The sequence below is a fragment of the Cricetulus griseus genome, chromosome 2 (assembly GCF_003668045.3).
Source record: "Cricetulus griseus strain 17A/GY chromosome 2, alternate assembly CriGri-PICRH-1.0, whole genome shotgun sequence".
NCBI lineage: Eukaryota > Metazoa > Chordata > Mammalia > Rodentia > Cricetidae > Cricetulus > Cricetulus griseus.
The window spans coordinates 363,846,093-363,866,967 of record NC_048595.1 but is presented as its reverse complement, the minus strand read 5'-3'; the positions used below and the strand labels follow the sequence as shown (position 1 = coordinate 363,866,967).

Sequence of the window (20,875 nt, the reverse complement as noted above, 5' to 3'; positions counted from 1 at the left end):
GGCCTAGTAAGAGGCCTTTTCTAAATCAAACTTGACATTGATTGTGATAAATACAAAGAGGTCTATACCGCTGTGCAAATGGATGTTATCTTCACCTCTTTCTGAGTTTTCTTTTTCCAAGAGGGCTAGCAAAGGAAGGAGAAGCCTGCACCAGACAAGCTTGTGGTCATTGAATAATTCATAAGGTGACATCAAAGGTGGCATTACCAATTCATGAATGTGGCAAGACTTTTCAGGAGGAAAATAAGACTCCATGTGGTGAGCATGCCTTTGACAATCCATTTGTGGCAGGTCAGCAGCATCCTGGCACCAGCAATTTGTGCTTCTTCTGAGTCACCTCATGAGAAGGAAACCTTTAGAAGGTGCAGAATGAGTTGTTAATCTAGTTCTGAGCCTAATTCAACAGCCCTACATGCTGTCTGTGAGGATATGTCCACACCAGTTCCTAGACAAGAACCCAGGGCACTTTCTCCCATGGTTCTTGGCCAACACAGTTGGGCTACTGGGTGTTCTTCAAGATGATGTCGAGGGTACTGACAGCTGAAGTGCCTTGTCACTTCTCAAGATGTGGCTGACTGCAGAATCTACAAAATGCTGTTGGGTTTTTTATGAGAATCCTCTCTTGAAGAATTGACAAGTCTCAAGAGACGGGAGTTATTGTTTCATTAGGTGACCCTACTGGAAGGCCAGATGTGTGCATTCATTTCTGGAAAGGAATGAAGGGTGAGGAGTTCCAACAGGGGAGCCAAGAAGGAGTCTGTAGGCTCAGCCACTGACAGAAATGTAGTGGGGTAAAATCAGTGCTTTGTGGGTGGCACAGCACAGGAATGCATAAGCAGCAGACACATCATGAAATTTAGCATCTTCCAGAAATTTGTACTGTGATTGCTAGACATGGCTGTGTAAGTTCACCTTCCCAACTTCAGCATCAGCTCCCTCTCCAGGATCCCAGTGGAGAGGTGCAGACCAGCAAGCATCGCTGAGAGTCAGTAGTCATTAGGAGACTCCACCTGAAGGCCAGACATGTGCCTTTATTCTGTTGAGGCATGAAGGGTGGATATCTCTGCCTTCCTCATCTTCTCTGCATCTCTTGAAAACCTCTTTGTCTACAAGTTAACAAACTGTGATATAATCTGTTCACCTTGGGGTGATAGGATGCTCAAAGAGTTGACAGTCTCAAGAAAGAATTGCAGAATTCTTCATGCAGAAGAAGAGCAGGGAGACCTACACATCTGCCCCACTGTAGATAGCAGTGGGTTTTCAAAGCACCTACAATCTATTTAAGGTCTCCTTTCTTTTCATTAGGATATATTCTAATTTTTTGTTCTCCCATAATATGTCCAAGTTAATTTTGCGCTTGTTTTAAATTACTTTGAAATTTGATATCTCAGTTTCCCCAACTTTGCCTGTTTCTCTGCCATCTTCTAAAGACATGGAAGGCATGCTGTGCTGTCTGATGCTGTACAGCAGAGCAGTGTAGGGAGGAAATCCCAGCTGTCCAAATTATACCACACTTTCCTCCTATAGGATGCAGCCATCTTTTTCCACCTGAAACAAAGCACATCTTGGTTTTCTCTCATCTGGAAGAACATTCTGTTTTGTTTGGGTTGAGGGTAGGGAACCAACCCTGTTCCCACAGAGTGCAAAATGTAATTCTGATGACCCACTCTTCGGGTTAGATGCTAAATCTGCGCACAGCCCCATGGTATCAGATCCCATTGCATCCGTCTGCTTTCTACACAATGCCACTCTTCTCCATAAAGAGAACCCAGAACTTCACTGATCAGGGGGCATCATTGTCTCTGGAACAGAGGACTGCCACTGCCTCTCCCTTCTGACCTGTAGCTACCTCCAGGGCACTCTCCAAACATCCATTATTACCTTGGTGCAGTTAGCAGTGGTTTAATATTGTGCCATTCTGAAAAGGCACCAAGTCTGAAGCCACCAGTCCCCTGGATAACATCAGGACTGTTACTGGGCACCACTTATAGGACATGCAGTAGCCCTAGCCAAACTGCCATCATTATGCCTCATACTAGCCATTGACATACCTGTGTAAAGTCATTGGGTGACTTAGGATTGGGAGAACACTCCAAAGAGGGCAGTTGTGATCATGTGTAGCCAGTACACCACCTCACAGAGACTGCTGGCAGAGCACTGTGAAGGACCACATGTATCTTCCAGTTCCCTGATCCTCACATCCAGACTGGCATGAAGGAGTTCTAACGGGGCTCAGGGCTGCCTTTGTTGTTTTTCTTCACTTGAGAACAAACATGAGCCCAGCATGTCGTCTGGGCTGCTTTTTCATATTTGGACCCTGTCATTTGCTTTATGGCCTGTGCTGAGTAAGGGGCAGTGAGCAGATTCACCCTCATGACATCAGCTGTGCAAAGCTTTTATGTTTTGCCTGATTTGGCATTAAAGCTTCCTGAGAACTCAAAAGCCTCTTGTTGCCCAAGGTAGGTGTGTCTTAATGCAGCAGTGTAGTAAAGAGACAGGCGATAAACCAAATACCAAACAGTATGTCAGCTGAGAGCCATGAGTGCTATATGGGCAGAGGTGTTATCTCTTTGCAGGTGCTGTGTGTGAGTGTGTGTGTGTGTGTGTGTGTGTGTGTGTGTGTGTGTGTGTGTCTGTCTGTCTGTCTGTCTGTCTGTCTGTGTGTCTGTCTGTGTCTCTATGTGTATACATGCATATGTTTGTATCTCTGTGTATGTACAGCATGTGTGTATATGTGTGTGTGTATATATATATATATATATATATATATATATATATAATAGTGTGTCTCTCTGTGTGTATATATACATGTGTGTACATGCATATGTGTATCAGTGTGTATATACGTGTGTGTGTGTGTGTGTGTGTGTGTGTGTGTGTGTGTGTGTGTGTGTGTGTAATGTGTATGCCTGATGCCCGAGAAAGAAGAATGTGTCAGACAGACCCTCTGGAATTGGAGTTACAGACAATTGTGAGCTGCTGTGTGGGTGACAGGAACTGTGCCTGGGTCCTCTGAAAGAGCAGCACTTACTCTCAACTGCAGAGCCATCTCTCCAGCTCCAAAATATGAAGATTTTAGAAGTAATGATGTTGGGTAGTCTTTAATGACAGGACCTTTCCCAGTCCAGCTATCCTTGGTTGGCCCAGGCTCCTCATGTACCAAACACTCAAAGGTCATGAAGATCAATCTGAGATAGTAGCTATGAGTTTGTGTCTCACATAAATGAAAATTTAAGACAAGGACTCCTCTGGGAATTGCAAAGTGGAAGCTTTAGTAAATGGAATTACAGAAAAGTGATAAATTGAGGGAAAGTGGGAGGAGAGGAGGGAATAGGAACTGGGACTAACATGTAAAGCAGCTTGTTTCTAATCTAAATTAAAAAATAGAAAAATTAAAAATAAATAATTTTTAAGGAAATTGAGGAAAAGGGAAAGGAATTTTCCAGAGTGGAGGGGTTTCTGAGAAAGGAAAAGTCACTGAACCCCTTTGTCAGGATTACAGGGCCACAGCAGAACCTAGACAAAGGCTAAGGAGGTGTGCTCTGTTGAGGCTGCTTAGGTTTCTGGGCATCATGGGAAAGGAGGGACCACGTGTTCTATGCCTGGAACCCCTAACCCTACCAGGGAAATGACGATGCACTGTTCACCTGATACCCACAATTATAGGTGGTTGCAACCCTGTCCATCCATCTCTAAGTGTTTTGTTAGTATCGACCTTGACTGTCAGCCAGCTGCTAGTCACTTGGCCAGCATCTCTGCCCTCCAACCTTACAGGTGTCTCAAGTGCTGTCAACTAATCACTCTCTGTTCTCATACGTACTTGACTAACTCATAGCTGTACCATGTAAGAGACTTAATGCAGCCACATGAGGTAGCCACAGCCTTTCTTGGTTACCCCATATTTAGATCCTTGCCTATGGTATGGCTCCATAGGCTGAAGCTTCTATCTAGAACCAGCTTTACAGTTTAGTCTGCTACCATCAGCTGCATTAGAAGTAAGACTATAAAGACAGAGATGACTTACATATGTCACTCGGTGGAGGTGGAGAGCCAACTTGTGGTCATAGCCCCAGAGCTGTGTCCCTCCTCTTATTCCCTTATCTCACACCCAGAAATAAACTCTCTTATTCAGCTTCCGGACCCTTGATGTTAACCCTTAATCTTCCCTTTAAACCCATCCTCTGCTTTCACTGCAAGATCTGGGAGCTGCTTCAATCTCCACCAAGGGCTCCCTCAATACCAAGGGAGCAAGTCCTCCCCCCACAATACAAAGGGAGCATCTTCTGCATCCATGTTTGTGTCCATATACCTGGGTTACTTCCCCCCCCCCAAGAATAATTAAATTGGTTCACTAAGTGATTCCTCCATCTCTCTCTCCCCGTTTATCAGGGTATTTTGTTCATTTGGATTTCTGAACCCTGAGGGTCAGGATGATTACTTGTTAGTAGCTTCTTGAAGAGGGCCAGACAGCTGCCCATTAGTGTGTGACTACAGGCAGGTGTGGAGCCCACATCTCCAGAGTCCAACCTATGCACAGAAAGAAAGCTTACATCATTGTCCTGCTAGAAATCACTGTCAGAAACATTTATGGTCACACTGGCAGCATCTCCTGGCTTCACAACTCAGTGATGTTGCCACCTGACACCACACCACCCAACCACAAGAGACCAAAGAGGCTTAATCATCATGGTGGGTGATAGAGGACAGGGGCTGGGGGCGTTGATTTGTGGAACAGAGAGAAACAAAGAATGAGTTGAAAGAATAAGAACTATCATTTTATATAAATAGCTAAAGCCATTCAGGATTCAAAATATAATACTCCCCCTCCCCCGGCCCCCCAGTAAAAGGTAAAAGATACATTGACATTTTAATTCCCAGGACTTTACAATGTGAGCTGTTGAGAATAAGATAGTTGAATATTAAATTAAATCAAAAAAGAGGAGGGTGGGCCCCTTGACCAGAATGACCACAGTCCTCTAAGACTAGGACCTTGTGAAGAGACAGACACAAGTGCTTGAGGTTGCACAGTGATGGTGAAGTTGGACCCTGGGCTGATACACACACAAGCAAGCCAAAGAGCCCCAAAGGTAGCCAGAAAGCCTTTAGAAGCTGGAGAGAGACGAAGAAGCTCTGGGTTTCAGAGGAGAATGGCTCTAAACTCAACTTGGCTTCAGACTCCCAGCCTCCAAGACTACAAAACAACACATTTCTATGGTTTGGAGCCACTCGGTGATGGTGCCTTTGTTACTGCTGCAGTAGGAAGCTGATACTGTGATCTGAGCAGTGGACTAGACTCTGGGGAATATAGCCAGGATTTTATTTTATCTATCCCCCCCCCACCCCGCGCCCGTGCCGTCTACATGCTCTTGAACAACAGTGTAACCCAAGAATGGATCTTCATGTGCGAATCCAGCTTTCAGATGTCAGGGGTCCCAACACCATTGTCTGCAGGTGTCCTCTCACGAGGAAAGACAGCCAACAATTAACAATTGACCATTCATTTTCCTTACTTGGTAAAAGATACTATTGAGAGAACGTTTTGAGAAAATGTAGTTTCACAACAGAGAAGGGCATCTGCTTATTGACGCCCAGTGTTCTCCCGGCTGTCTGTGTACTGCTTTTTGTAAGGTTCTTGGGGGTCTGTATTTTGTTCTCTCCAAGACCAACGAAGAAAACCCTGTCCTTCGCTGCTTTCCCAATATCCCACCGACAGTTCACCGCTGTCTTACACCATTTGGAGGATCTGAAAGACAGGTGGAACTATGGTGTCAACCCCTTCCCCTGCCACGTCACTCATGAGGCATGAGTGTGAGGCATCCTATGTGCACTTTCTACATGTTAAATGGAAACCTAACCAGGTTCTGAATTCATAAGAAGACCCTGCCTGCCCTATTGTCTCTGAATTTGAGGTCATTGGTACCTTAACTGGAGATCAAAAGGGAATTGAGGCTGTTTTGTGTCACTGACAAAACTGCCACAAAATTCTGACCTGTGTGCTTAGCTTTTTATTCTTTGTTTGGTGCTCAAGAAGTGGTAGCTGGAAGGAGGGAACTGCCATTTCTGTCTCTGTCCCCAAATTACAAAGCTAGGTAACATGAGCGCGTGCAAAGCTCAGTCTGTGTCTCCCAGGGATGATGGCTGTGTTATGCTGCTCTTACTAACCAGCCATCATGGTGTCTGTGTGGTTAATGCGGAGGAAAAGAAAAATGAGTTTAAAATTCACTGACGTCACCATTGTTATTAGATATCTGCTTTCCCCTGCCATTTAAAACTGTGTCATTAGGCACATTTGCCTGAGGCTAAGAACAACTCCGTGTCATAAAATCAGCTCCACTGAAATAGAAAAGCAGCTCTGCACCCTCCTGATAGTTCTTGGAGAAATAGAGGCCTTCTTGTAGTAGATGAGTTCAGCTGTGTCTTAACAGCCACAGCAGGTGTGATCCAGAGGGAAGAGTCCAAAGAGGGAAGAAGCACATACTGTCCTTCTGGGGAGTTCTGAGTTGCCAGAGCGTCAGTCACCAGGGATAGGTGATTCTTGCAGAAATCTGCCCTCCCTTCCTTTTCCCGAATTACATTCTGTGAAATTAACTGATTTCTCTTTCCTTTAGTTTTCTAGCCATTTCTTTCTGTTGCCACCATACAGTTACTACTGAAATCACCAGTGCCATTTACAAAGAGTGCCGTGGGTCAGTCTGTGTGCAGGTGAATAGTAACTGATGTGTCCAGAATGCCCATAATATTGGCATTTGTATCCCCATTGATTAATGAAGATGGCATTCACAGGGGCTCCCTTATTTCAGACATCACCAGGCAACATCAGATCTTCTTAGTATCTCACTTGCCCCTGAAACTTCAGTGGGAAAACTGGAAACTTACAAAGCAAATGAATAAAGCAATTGCCTGCCGCCATTTGTTCCTGTGACAGTGTCTGCACAAATTACCCATTATTTTTCAGATCTTTCTTATACTTGAATGTGGGGAAGTTTCTTGCCAGAAAATTCAGGGTGCTGCTAGGCATTGCAGTAGATGTCACCTGGCATTAATGCAGACATGCTGGGAGTCACTGTCTTGACTGCTGTAATGAGGAGGGAAGACCCAGCCCAGCTAACCACAAATTGCCAGTGTCACCTGGATCTGAGGCCGATTGGCAATAAATAGGATTCCTATCTCTGGTACAGAATTATACAAACTCATTAAGAACATGCATCAGCTAGAACGTTATATGAAACTGTGCCTGTCAGTCAAAAGTGGGAGGGACTTGTAGAAACTAACTTCCTTATTTCATTTTTATACCTCACAGAGTCAACAATTTCAAACATACTCTCTCATTCTGAGATCAGTAATGGAAACTTCAAAGAATCCATATGTCCAATTATTGATCTCAAGCATTTACAGAATGGATTAGTATTCTTCAAGCCCCTCCTCCTGCAATATCTGACAGAGCTCAGTTCAAAGTAAAAAAAAAAAATCTATGTATTAATTTGCACATATTTTCCCTTTACTGTGTCCTCAATGCGTGGAATTGGATTTTTGTTATTTTTATGCAAATTGGGTTTTGTGATACAGTTGAAATGTGTTTTTGGCTGGGATGGAATCTGGAAAGGCACTGGGGAACTCTGGAGTTTGTCAGTACTGGGATTCTAAGTCTTGTATGCATGTTGTGTTGTTGTGTTGTGATCTGTCTGTCCATCTGTCTGTCTGCCTGTTGGTTTGTTCTTTTCAATAGACCAGGCATTTGGAAAGACCTGAAGACCATGGGCTCCGTGTCCCTCTCTATATTCTTCATCACACTGCTCGTTCTGGGTAGACAGGTAAGACACTCTTTCTGTCATCTCTTGAGGTGCAGATCTTCGCTTGTTAAAAAAAAAAAAAAAGTTTGAGAATCAGGATCATCCAACCACTTAAGAGAAAAGTAGGCACCTGAGGTGTAAACACCAGAGATTACGAATCAATTAATTTTGCAAACAGCTGGAACTATGGGGAACTAACCTTGCATGGGTCTGTCACAGTGAGCATCACACTTCTGTTAATAGTTGGTATGGCACCTTCACTCCGTTTGCAATCATTCCTCAAACATGGTTCTCTGCTAAAAATTGTATCTTGTGGTGCAAATGAAACTATTGCTCATTTTTAGGGCCTCTGCCTGCTCCTGGTCTCCCAGGAGAGGCTATCAGTAGTGGAGTTTAAGGATTACCACGCTTATGCCTGTGCACAAAGTCAGGCACTAGTGACTGTAAGACTTATCAGAAGCCAGGCAGCTCTGTCTCCAATATCTGTTTTAAAGCCTCTGATATTGGCAGTGTGAAGCCAAATGGATGGTTTGAATTAAAAGGCAGCGAACTTTTAGCATGGGTGTGTCATGAAAAGGCATGTGAAGTCTGTGGCAAATGCCTACAGACTTACTGCCTTCTGGTCTGGCTTCCAGTCCCCCTACTGAGTAGCCATTAGCAACTGCACAGTTGGGCAGAGTCTGTTTCCTTGGCTAGCATGCCACATCCGGAACTGTCCTCTAATGCCTATGCTTCCTGGGGTCTAGCAGTGTGGCAGTCCCTGGGCTCAGCTCCCCTCCCTAAACCCTATGTGAGCCCGTTCCTCCCACTTCAGCCCCTCCGTGTCTGCATTTCTCCATCCTGCATTCTTTGGCTTGCCCTTGTAAAACCCTGCCTGCTTTGGGGGCTCATTCCTTTCCTGCTTCTCCTGTGACTTGACCATTTGTTTGTTGCTTGTTTCTCACTACTGACCAGCTTGCTGCTCTCATTCATGGAGCAGCCATACCCCTGCACTTCCCAGGTTATCCAATCAATTACACAGAAAACAAATGAGCTTCCTTGTGCAACAACCCCAGGTGGTCATTCTTTAGGAAATAGCAACCCCTCTTCAAGTTACCTGCTTCTCCATGTCATGCCTTTGGTGCTATGTCTGAAGTCTCTCTTTAATAATCACTTGGATCCCGCCTCCTATCACAGAGTATTTTAAGATGCTAGAAACAAATTGAATCCCATCTGCTCACCAATTTTCAATAGCCAGGGGGGTGGGCAGCATTCAGCACCACTCTGTGATTGTGGTCAATTGATGGTTGATTGACAGTTAATACTCTGTAATAGAATTAAAGTAAGCGTTCAATATTACGGTCAGCCACTGGCATGATTGTGTTAAGGAGTCTTTATAGGAAGTCATTCCTTTTTTTCTCCTTAACATGATGATGCATACTCTCTACATGTGGGCACCTGGAAAAGGTATTGCTTCCTAAAGGAGTGAAGTGATTCTTCGTGGTCACTTAATGCAGCCTCTGCATGAGACTCATGGGAAGCACCATGGTGTGCCAGGAGGCTGGGCCTCAATCCAGAACCATCCCAGAGAAGATTCATTACAGAAGAGTCATCTGGGATAGGAAAGGATGTGCTTCCGCACCTTTTCCAAATCACAAATACATTACAAACCGCTGCCTCTGCTTATGTGAGGTCTCCAAGGGCTGTGGCATCCATACCCCTGCACTGACTACTCCCTAGCTTGTTTATACACAGAAGTGTTGGCATTGTGCAAGTTGCATTCCCTGTTGTGTGGTCTCCTTTGCCCTTGACCAACTTCTCTTGAAGCAACAGAGATGTTTTGCTTTCTGAGCAAATCAGCAGCCTAAAGATCACTCTAGTTATATAAGCTTAAGAAAAGCATACACCCGGTTCGAAAGGTAGCTCAGGAGTAAAAGAGTTTTGCTTTTACAGGGCATCCAGATTTAGTCTCCAACACATATGTGGTGGCTCACAGTCATTCATACCTCTGGTTCTGGGGTTACGGTGCCCTCTTCGGGCTTCCATAGTCACCAGGCTTGCAATAGTGCACGAACATATTTGTAGGCACACACACATACATATAAAATAAATACATCTAAGAAAATTAAAGAACACGTACCAAATCTCTTGTACAAACACTGTGACATATCCCTTGCCTAGAACAATTTGAGAGATGGTGGCTATCTGAGGAACAGAAAGGTTCCAGAGCCAAACTGTGACTCAGGGAGGCTGGGTGAAATTCCCACAAACCCTTTAGCTATTCTTATCAGCTCTGCCCTCCCCATAGTCACCTAGGCCATGCCTTAGTCCTGGCTCTCTGCTGGATGTCTCACATGGCCATCTCCATGTCTCTACATCAGATCATGTAAAAGATAACATGAGGTTACATGTTAACATAGGTAACATAGATAACATTGAATTTAGAGCCCAACCTAAAGGTAAGTTCATCCACAGATCCCCATCAAATATAGCAACATATGCTCTCTGTCCAAGTAAGCCATAGTCACGGCTCGGGATCTAGGACCTGGAACTGGCCCTTGGGACACTGTTCAATTCATTACAACTGGTTTGACGTAGATTTGTTTTCCTTTTCAACATGAGTTTCTCTTATGAAGAATGCTTCTATATAGAAGAGAGAGTATAAAACAGTTTTCATTGCTTGAGAAAGTGGTGCAATAGATAGATGGACTGGTGAATGGATGATAGAGATGCCCCAGAACTTAGGGATACATCAATAGGTGTAGATGATTAACTGATAATTGATAATATAGGTAGATTACATAATTAGCATAAGCAAAAAAGACCTAGAGATGTGATAGATGGTTGGTGGATGAATAGATAGAGAGAGAGAGAGATAGTAGATAGACAGTCTACATTTATAAACAAAAGAAGTTTATTATATATCTCAAAGTTTTAGACATTCGAGGGCAAATCCCTGGCTCCATCTCAGCTGCAGCGAAGGCCATCTTGGTTACATCACATTGTACTTCAAGTATGTAGTAAGAAAGATTATACCACAAAACAGAAAGCTAGGTAGTCTTCCAAACCTCACAGCCTCTGCTATGGAAATACACCTCCAGTAGCTAAAGGAGCTCACATCAAACTACCCCTCACATCTTAGAGGTTCCATGCCATCATCACCACACTCAAGACCACATTTCCAACCCTTGAACCTTCCAGGTATTCATGTAAATCTTAGCCAAACTGTAGCAGGAAGATACATAGGTGGACACATAGGTAGCTAGGAGATGACAGACATATATAATAAGATGCGTAGATACATAGAAAGATGAGCAAATAATCACTATCCTGAAATGCAGCTGTTCCCAAATTGCCGATTTCCTTCCAGCAGGAGACTAACAAAGTGTTTGCCTGTGATGCCCTAAGAGCGCCTGAGTGGCCTCTTGCTATGGCTCATGGGAACCTTGAGACTTACAGGCCAACTGCCTGAGCTGGCTGTTAGGAGGTGGTCTCATTCACACTGCTTCCCTTTGTGCCTGACTTTGGCTATTCACCTGTGCCTTCATGATACCCCACCATGCCCTGCTTTTCTATTCTAGCCTAAACCAACTGCACCACCCCTTTGCCCCCAGATTCCAAACATATGAGATAAAAAGGCTTTTCCAGTCCTTGAATGACACGGATTGTTATGAATGCGGTGTGTGAGAAATTCGATTTTAAACTTAAGGCTTTTAATAGCTTAGTTTTTGAAAATGCCTCACTGTGTGAAGTAAAAATAAACGCTACACCAAAGAAGGAGATGCTTCTTAATATATCATGTGTAGTTTAAGTCACACTGCTTAATGAAGGAGCATTGTGTTGTAATTTTTATAATTAATCAAATCAGTTCAACAGCAAATGCTTAGGTTCCCCCTCCTTTGCATTTATGTGTTGGTAACTCATTCTCTGCACTGAAAGTCATCCTCTCCATAAAGTCCATCTTTGACAGAATGTTTCACTCAAGGCTATTTCACTACACTCAGGAACTGGGATCCCAGGGGACACAAAATGATGGCAAGGACAGAGAGAGCCTTTGTCAGCTAATAGGTGTCTCCATTTCTACAGCAGTAATAATGACTGGCTCATATATTTTATATTATAATACAACATATGACATGAACATACATGTTTTGCCAGCAGCCCCTTTATGAATTCAGTAGCATCAGCATACACTCTTATCTACAATATTCTGTCATTCTCAAAACACAGGGCAGTGCTAAATGAAAAAAATCCAGATTTTATATGTAGTTGTGGTCAAAGAGACTGCATTGCAAATTCCAAGGATGAATTGCCAGTTTTTTTTTTTTTTTCCAGAAAGCAAGTTGCATTTTTAACATTAGGTCTCCAATATTAGTTAAAAAGGAAAGAGTTTCTGTAGAAATCCATAGCTACAGTCTCTTTAAAGTATAATGAAGTACAAGTAAAACAATTAATTTGTATACATAAAATTTCAATTTTTTCCTCTACATCACTCTAAGGGTACAAACATAAATTGCTACAAATTTTACGTGTTTCCTGTGTAATACAAATCATTGTCTACAAGCATCCTGGATTTCTTACTCATTCATTACTTTCATGTGACTGTGCTGCTCCAAAAAGTAATTTGAGCTGACTATCGGCAATCTACAGGGGAGCTTGCAGTCCTACTAACTTGGAAGCCTCCAGAGCCCCTAGTTCCCTGTCATTGAGGCACATCCGCTCCTCAGTCTGTTCCTTGCAAATCTGTGTTATACGGTGATTGGTAGCTGTTTGGGTGGGGCAGAGGGCTCTATGGGGAGGGCGTCGGTTCTGTTTTGTGTTCTCTTTATGGCCTCCACTCTGGCAGGACAAGATGCCTATTGTTTCTTCACCTCTGTGTCCTCTTGTAACAGAGTGAATATTACTGTAGGTTAGACTTCTTATGGAAGAACAAATTCAAAAAAGAGCGGGAGGAGATAGAAACCATGGAGAACCTGAACCGAGTGCTGCTGGAGAACGTGCTTCCCGCGCATGTGGCTGAACACTTCCTGGCCAGGAGCCTGAAGAACGAGGTCAGAAGGGCAGGCTGGGGCTGGTTGGGGCCACGGTGGGCTGGGGGGTCTGATGGCCTCTCGAAGGGCCATCATACACCCTACACTGGATATGCAGTATGTGCACAGTCAGCCTGACGTGTTCTGTTTCAAGAGGATAATGACTATTCTGAGGTATCAGGGCAAGCTAAGAAGAGATGGATCTTTGTTGCTAGAATGCTTGCCTGGCATTCTTGAGGTCCTGAGTTCATAGACATGATGACTTGCACTTGAGATCTCAGTGTGTGAGAAGTAGAGGCAGGGGGACCATACGCTGAAAGCCATCTTCAGCCACACAACAAATTCCAGGCTATCCTGGAATAAGGAAGGGACTGCATAAGACTGCCTTCCAATATCTAAACAATAATGTTAAAAGAATTTCTTCCAGACTGGAGAGATGACTCATAGATAAAGGTGATTGCTATCAGGCCTAATGAATGACTTGAGTTCATTCTATGGGGCCCACATGGTAGAAAGAGCAAGCTGGCTCCTCTAGTTGTCCTCCAGCCTCCATATGCTCACACTGTGGCATGCACAGAGGCACACGCAGGTGCAAACCTAAATGCAACTTAAAATTTCTTCCTTGATCATGTAAAGTCCTGAATGTGTATTAAGAGGTTTAACATTCCCAAATAAGCCCCATAGTTGGCCACTTCCCTCTCTGTGTCCAACCATGAAGGACTCTTGCCTCACCAGCCCACAAGTCCAGAGTCCAAGCCATGAGGCCCAGATAAGCCAGAAGTGCACACGGCACTGTTTCCATGCAGTAAGGTTTCTTGGAAGACTATCAAGGTCTTGGAATTTCAGAGACAATGAGCTAATCTATGAGCTTGGTAGGTTTAAGAGCTTTCCATAGAAGCACACACAGACCTGAGTCTGCCCATCTTGAATAGAGGGGAATAGACATTTGAGAATACTTAGCAGACTTGGAAAGATTGTGTTGTTGAAATGTGGAAGTGGCTTGCTGAAAAGCAAGAGAAAGCAGACAGATCTACAGTTGGGCTTAACTTAAAATGTTAGGTTAGTCTGAAAGCCGGCTGAGCAGTCTTCTCCATAGGAGGTTTGTGCTGGAGTTTGGGGGAGGGTTATGAAGGCAGCAGAGGGAAGCTGGACAGATGAACTCATTACCAGATAAACCCAACCTGGCTGAACAGGCTGCCATTCGTCCTCTTGTGAGGACGTTTGCAACAGCTTACACCCAGGCTGAGCGTGGACTGTAGGTCTTAGTAATAGACATTCCATGGCCCTATCCACTGCTTTTTCCTTATAATTCTTCCCCGTTCCCCCCATACTGTAATTAGTGTTGATTTTACTTCAGATTTAACGATGCTTAATGTATTACATTCACACCCAGAGAGATGTATCCTTAGTAAAATGATTTACAAATAGAATAAGATTTGATGTGGAGAGTGTTTTTAAAAGCCTGAAGGACAGCAGCTGAGAAGCCCAGGGGTGCAGGGTGTAGCAATCCTGTCAAAGTACTCATTCCTCCTCGTCACCCGAGTCTCTGACCTAAGCAGCTTTCTCAGAAGCCTATCTACTGTTGGTCACAAGTAGTTAAGTCACTGAACATATTAAGAAGTTGTTTTTATTAGTGATATGGATGCCTCTTGTTCCTCTAGCTGTTCCCGGGTTTTATTTGTCATTATGTGTTATGTGACTGATGTGTGTGAGTAGATGTGTCATGTGGGCTTATGGGGGTCAGAGGTCAGCTTTGGGGAACTGGTTCTCTCCATCTACATGTGTCCTAGAAACCAGATTCATGTCCGCAGGCTTACACTCCAAGCACTGTTACCCACTGACTGTCTCGCTGGCCCTGCTCATTCAGTTCCTAAGTTTAGCCTGCTTCTATCGCCATATACGCCAGCTGGTGCTGTCCTAAATTCAGAAATGAACAGGACAGAATGGCCACTCTTAGCTCCTCTTGGGGACAACAGCCTGTCAACCAGTATCAGGAGTGTGGCTTTTAGGCTCTGGGGAGGCCACTGTAGGGAAGGGATCCCTGAATCTGAAAAGAAAGTGCTAGAAACTAGCTGGGAGATGGAAGCAGCATGTGACAGGGACACATGTCGGGGAAGCTGATGGGCTACATGGAGGGGACTGAAGGGCAAACTTGGAAGAGCCATGGTGCTGGCAGGAAGGAGGCCCAGATGAGGGAGTCCCTCCCTGACATATCCCGGGCCAGTGCAGGAGTCCAGCCCCTTCCCTTTCTCCTTCCTGTTTACCCCACGCAAGCATCCAAGCATCGTCTCTCTCCTTCTTCAGTAACACCGATTGCTTTTGTGTCACTATAAGTGAAATACTAGAGAACAAGTTAAGTGGAAGAAAGATTCCTTTCGGTTCATGGTTTTAAAAGATCCAGTCCATCATTGAGAAGAAGGAAAGGGTAAGAGTGAGGAGCCAGAACACACTGTAGCCCCAAGGAGACACTGGCATGGCATACTTCCTCCAGTGGCCCCCCTGATGTTCACCACCTTCCAGGAGTACTAGAATGATCCATCGAAAGAGATTAATCTGTCTGTGAGGTCCGAGCCCTCATGGTCTAATCATCTGACAGCGTCTTTACAGACACAGCCAGAGGGGTGCTGCACTGCTTTCCCAGCTATTTCTCCACCCAGCCAAGTTGACAGTCAGCACTGTCTCTCAGCAGCAACTGGCAAGAGTGAGAGAAGAGAAGGGAAGGCGCCTGGAGCTGTGCAGCATGGCCTCATCTTAGTTCCAATGTTGTCTGTTTCTGCAGCCTTCTTCCAGGTGTTTTCCATGTCATTTATAGAGGGATAAAAGGGTGACTTGCTCTGTAGTTGTGCTGGGGAGTTATGTCATGGGATACTTAGTACTGTGTACGGGGAAGGCAAGCATCTCACAGAGTGTCACATGGGGTCCGTCATCCACCCACTTAAGACCAGAACCAGGGAAGCAGCTTCTCCATGCCTCTGTGTCATGGTGTGTAGGTGGTGGTTGCATTTGAGGGCAAGTACCGATGCTTCGGATGTCCTCCCCTACACAATAAGATCCTGGTAAAATGGCAGAGCTTGTCGTCATCACCTGTATCAACAAAGGGCCTTTGCAGTTTGTCCTTTTTTTCCCCCTACCCATTCTATCTCTATAAAGTAGAATTTAACCTGCCTTCAGAAACTAGGGCTCAAGAATTATTTAATCACCTTAACAATACCCTAAAGCCTTTGCTTGGATGAGGAACCCTCACTGTGCCTCCACTCAGAGTCTGGAAGAGAATGCATGGTTCTGAATCTGGCTTCACAGGCACACATTTGCCCTCCTCTTGAAACTTGTCATCCCACTTACCCACCCTGTAGAAAGAAAGCTCATGATGGGCACCAAGGGTTGGGTCCTCTCCACTGTACAGGCCTGGGTTGTTTCTTGGAAGCCCCTTAAACATGCACCAGAGCTCACTCTCATCCTTAGATGAGAAGACTGAATTTGTCACCTTGCTGACCCTTTTCCAAGTCCCCAGGTAAAAGGGATTATGTGTAAGTTTAGCTGGGCAGCCTCCCTCAGGGAACCAAGTCTTGATCAGCAGACATTTGGGGGATATACTTTGTAAATGAGAGCCCTTCGAGGACTTCCAGCCCATTGCCCATAGCATTGCTCATCTATGAGAGTGATAGATTGGTTTACGCTGCACTTTCAGGAGATACTAATTACATGAGCCCCTAGCAAATAAGTCATTACCTGACAGTATAGGATCATAAACAACAGCCATCATAGTTGGTGTAGCTGTGTTTGTTTATCTCTCCAACCTCCAGCCCCCTTGGGGGAGGGATGTACTTGGTTGGGCTTGTCTGTGTCCCTAACTACTGAAACCTGGCCATTTCTCGACAGCATGTGTATGAGCGCTAATGTGTATGCATGTTTGTGGAAGAGGGCATTTAAGCACCTCTTGGGTTGTGACACTACAGACATTAATTAGCTCTTGTTTTCCAAAGAAAGCACTGAAGAGTGGGCCGAACCTGGGCATGCTGTACTTGAAACCCAGTTATAAGTTTTGACCTGTATGGGACTGAGTGGGAGACTAGACACTGGAGGAGGAGAGGATGGCATGAAATGACATTCATTCTACGGGTATAGTGGAGCCCCTCCCATAGCCTATATCCTGGTACTGACTGACTTGGGGCTCTGAATGGAAGCTCCTGAAGCTCAGGATAGAGACAGTGAGATCCCTGACATTTGAAAATGCCAAGAAGAAGGTATGATTGAGTGACGAGGCTCACAGGGCTGGGAGCTGGGGACTGTAACTAGACAGCCAGGATTTTGGAAAATAAAGAGGCTAGGTGTTTCTCAGGGACCAAGGATGAGGATGAACACCTGCAAGGGCTTGTTCTAGACCCTCTTTCACAAAATGCCCTGGATAGGTAAACAGATTCCTCAGAGAACCTGGAAGAATCAGCTGAGAGCACAAGACTGAGAGAATGATGCACTAGTGGCTCACCACAGGGGACAGAAAATGCTCAGTGGAGGGTAGAGGAGTCATCAACAAACCCTCAAAAACATCCACAGGAGGAAAGCCAGGCGTCACTGCCCAGGGAGGGTAATACAACAAAATCCACCTGGACCCAACCTCCTGCTCTCCATCCAAGGTGGTTTGGGAAAGAACATGGCTGGCAGACTAAGGCTGGTCTAGGAAGTATTGGGTAGAGTGAGTGAAGTCTTACTGTACCCTGACACATGGTCAGAAGGTCTAGATTTGATTATTCATTGTCTGGGTAATTCAATTATTAATGAAAGGACTTTTATTACTCCAGTTGATAAAAGATCCATTGGGCTTATCCCAGGCTTTTTGTTCAGCACATGAGCAGAACTTGGTACACTGCAAATTAACAAGGACAATGGTCACAGAAGTGATTTCTTGGTGATAACCCCCCCATTCTTTGCATTTGTTCAACAGTGTCATCACAGATATATGCACCTGAGTTTGGTGATACTTTTTGGTGGGTGCAAGTCACCCATTCCCAGCTGAACTGCAGAATCTTCTCAAGGGTTACCTGCATGTCTCTGTCTGGTCCACAGATACTCTAGAGTGTGCCCAAGCTTAGGATACCCACTGGTCAGAATGTGGTCCTCTCTGGCTCCAGCTGAGAGCTGTCCATAAATTCAGATTATGCTGTCAAGCCTGCAGTGCCAAAGAATGTGGTATTCTCAGCTTACCCTGAGCACTTGTATAAAGATTCCAGATGACTGCTTTTTCAGCAGAGAGTGTGAGTAGTATGCAGTCCAAAAGGCCTACCAGATTGTATGGTCTGCCATGAATATAAAGGTTGGTCCTAAAATGTCTTCCAAGCCAGCTGAAGCCTTATTGGGTCCCTCAAGTCTTCTGAGTCCCACTTGCTCCTGACCTCAGCTGTCCATCAGGGTCACACAGCAGAACATCCCTGGAGCTTTCCAAAGTGATACAGATTCTCAGAGCCCATCTGAAACTGACGCTCATTTGGTCAGTGAGGAGGCCCAGGTAGAAACCTCATAGCTGGTTTTCTTATGCATTCCTATATGACAGCCACAGCATGAGATGACATGCAGACCAAAACCAAGTCAGAACAATCATACATTCCATCTTGTCCTGCCCCCAGACATCCTCAGGACTGCGGGGTGCGGGGGAGAGGGGGCGCAGTGAAGAGAAAATGAAGTCACAGGATCCACAGTGGCAGGTGCCTGATTGCAAGGAGCACAGCCCATAGTCGCCTGGTAGACTTATGTAAAGTATCAGCTAAACCTTCAAGAGGGTAGGCCCTAAGATCAACCTGAGTAATTGCAGCTATGGTCAACTAATGCAGTTTCTTTGTGCCCCAGTTGCCTTATCTGTAGGTAGAAGGCAATAACCCAGGCTTTGAGGGATTGCAGTCATGTGTATTAATGAAGATATTGTGTTCAGAGAGGTGTCCATCCTATCATGAACCGGGCACTCAGTCTGTGATGGCTGTTCACCCATCTATGCTTCATTCCCAGGATCACTGACTGCCAATGTACAGAAAATAGTTCCTAGTGTTGCAAATTGTGTGTACCCTTAGCGTTAAGTGGAGAATCAGTGCATCTTTTACAACTTGTACTAAATGGTATTGACCAAAATGGACTCCTAGCTGTTACCTCTTCTCTGGTTCCCTGACTCCCCAGCAGTAGCCAGCGTCACTGGAACCTGGCCTTGGCAGACTCATCTGTGTCAAGTTGTCTGCAAAGGATATGAAGTTCAGTTCACAAAAAAAGCTTTGCAAAGAGATCTGCACCACAGGCCAACTCAGCCGCACTGAGTGCAGGGAAGAAAGGAGATCCTTGATGCTATTGTTCTTGCAGCATTCACAGATTTGGAGACAGTGATTGAAAGCACTACAGAATGAGAGGTCCTGGGAGGAGGATCTTGGCATGAATCTGCTTTTCCTTGAAGCTGTTGTGACCTTCCTTTGGGTTGTCATGCCCTGCAGTATTTATTATGAGGCTGAAATGGGTAAAAAAAAAAAAAAAAATAGTCCCTCTGAGAAGTCCCTGAACCTGGAGTTACAGTGCTACTTAAGTGTTCACCCTGCCAAAGGACTGGCTGAGCCACTGGGGAGTGGAGCTCACTGGCAATGTTCATAGGAAGTGGCACCCTCTGCCCCCAGGCACATCGACAGCAGTAGCCACTGGGGTGCTGCTCCCACTCAGAGGCTGTCTGTCTGGTTTAACTGGACTCTCCTCAGACTTCCTGGCCAAGTGTGTTTTTCCCATGCTGCACTGTAAACCCAATTGTACCAGGGTGTTCTGCAGAAGGTTCTTCACACTTGCAATGAACCCATCCATAGCCCTTTCTTTCTAAAGTCGTTGAATTTGAAGGTATCGCTATACAATGGGAAAACAATGGAAATGCCTTGAAACTGTGTGTGCAAGATGATGCAGCTTTACTCTCTTTATACAAAGGACCAGACTCTCTTTCTCTCTCTACTTGAAGTGAAAAGATATTTCAACTAGATGCAGCTGGGATTTCATAGCATGTTAGTAAGTGGCCTAAGGGGCTTCATTCTCTTTCTGGTGCAATTGAAGGAATCACTTGAATAGTTTTATCTTCTTTGCAATACCATAAAAAGGGGAAAACAGACTTATGTCCCGAGGATGAGGCTATAACGCACTATTTTAATACAGTATTGTTCTTTGAGGAATGGATCTTACTTCCCTTCAGTTGGCTAAAGGGTAGTTTATCCTAACCCAGCCTCTAATAGATTACAACTGTCTGAAGTAGAGAGGATAGGTTTCACTCAAGGGCTCCTACTAACAGCTGGGTGTCCAGCGGAACATATATCTGCACTTTAAAGGTTTATCTGTGTCAATGGCAGCTGTGGAAGGGCCCAGGACTGGGGTTACTGCAGGTCAGCAGGGCATGTGTATCAAAAACATCTTCCATGAGGGATGGAGTTGGTTCCATTAAAACAGATTAGTAGCCTTCAGTGGAAGCAGCACTTGAGTGGCCAGTGCTGCCTGTGTGTCTGGAAAGAAGGGGGTCCCACTCTCCATGAACATTGCCATCTCCACAAGTCCTCAAACTGAAGGGCCTTTGTGTGAAACTCAAGGAATGCTCAAATCGTTTCTTCCTTTCAGGAGCTTTACCACCAGTCCTATGATTGTGTCTGTGTCATGTTCGCTTCCATTCCGGACTTCAAGGAATTCTACACAGAATCGGATGTGAACAAGGAGGGCCTGGAATGCCTTCGGCTCCTGAATGAGATCATTGCTGACTTTGATGATGTAAGTGCTGAGACTTCCCTGAAGAGCGGGGATGTCCCAACCCCTGGTGTATGCTTCCTACACGGTTGAAATTAGTTCAGGACAGGGACACGCCTTCAGGCTTGCCCTTCCTAACTCTTTCTTTTTTCTTTTTTTAGTTTCTCTTCCTTTCTCTACTCCCAGTCTCTCCCCTCAACCCCACTCTGTTCCTACCCTCAATCCACACTCCTTCTCCATTTCTGTTTGGGAAAAGGTGGGTCTCCCATGAGTATCAACAAAGCATGGCATATCAAGTTGCAGAAAGACTAAGCACCTCCCCATGTATTAAGGCTGGAC

General features: G+C 44.9%; 1 protein-coding gene across 1 annotated transcript in view; it reads left to right on the top strand.

Annotated features, from left to right (window-relative positions):
• The window catches only part of Adcy2 (adenylate cyclase 2), a 359,351-nt gene that overhangs the window by 317,999 nt on the left and 20,477 nt on the right, over positions 1–20,875 (top strand). The window contains exons 19-21 of the mRNA XM_027400117.2: positions 7,727–7,811; positions 12,662–12,820; positions 20,414–20,560. Coding sequence (XP_027255918.1) covers positions 7,727–7,811; positions 12,662–12,820; positions 20,414–20,560 — 391 coding nt within the window. The remainder of the gene's footprint in view (positions 1–7,726; positions 7,812–12,661; positions 12,821–20,413; positions 20,561–20,875) is intronic.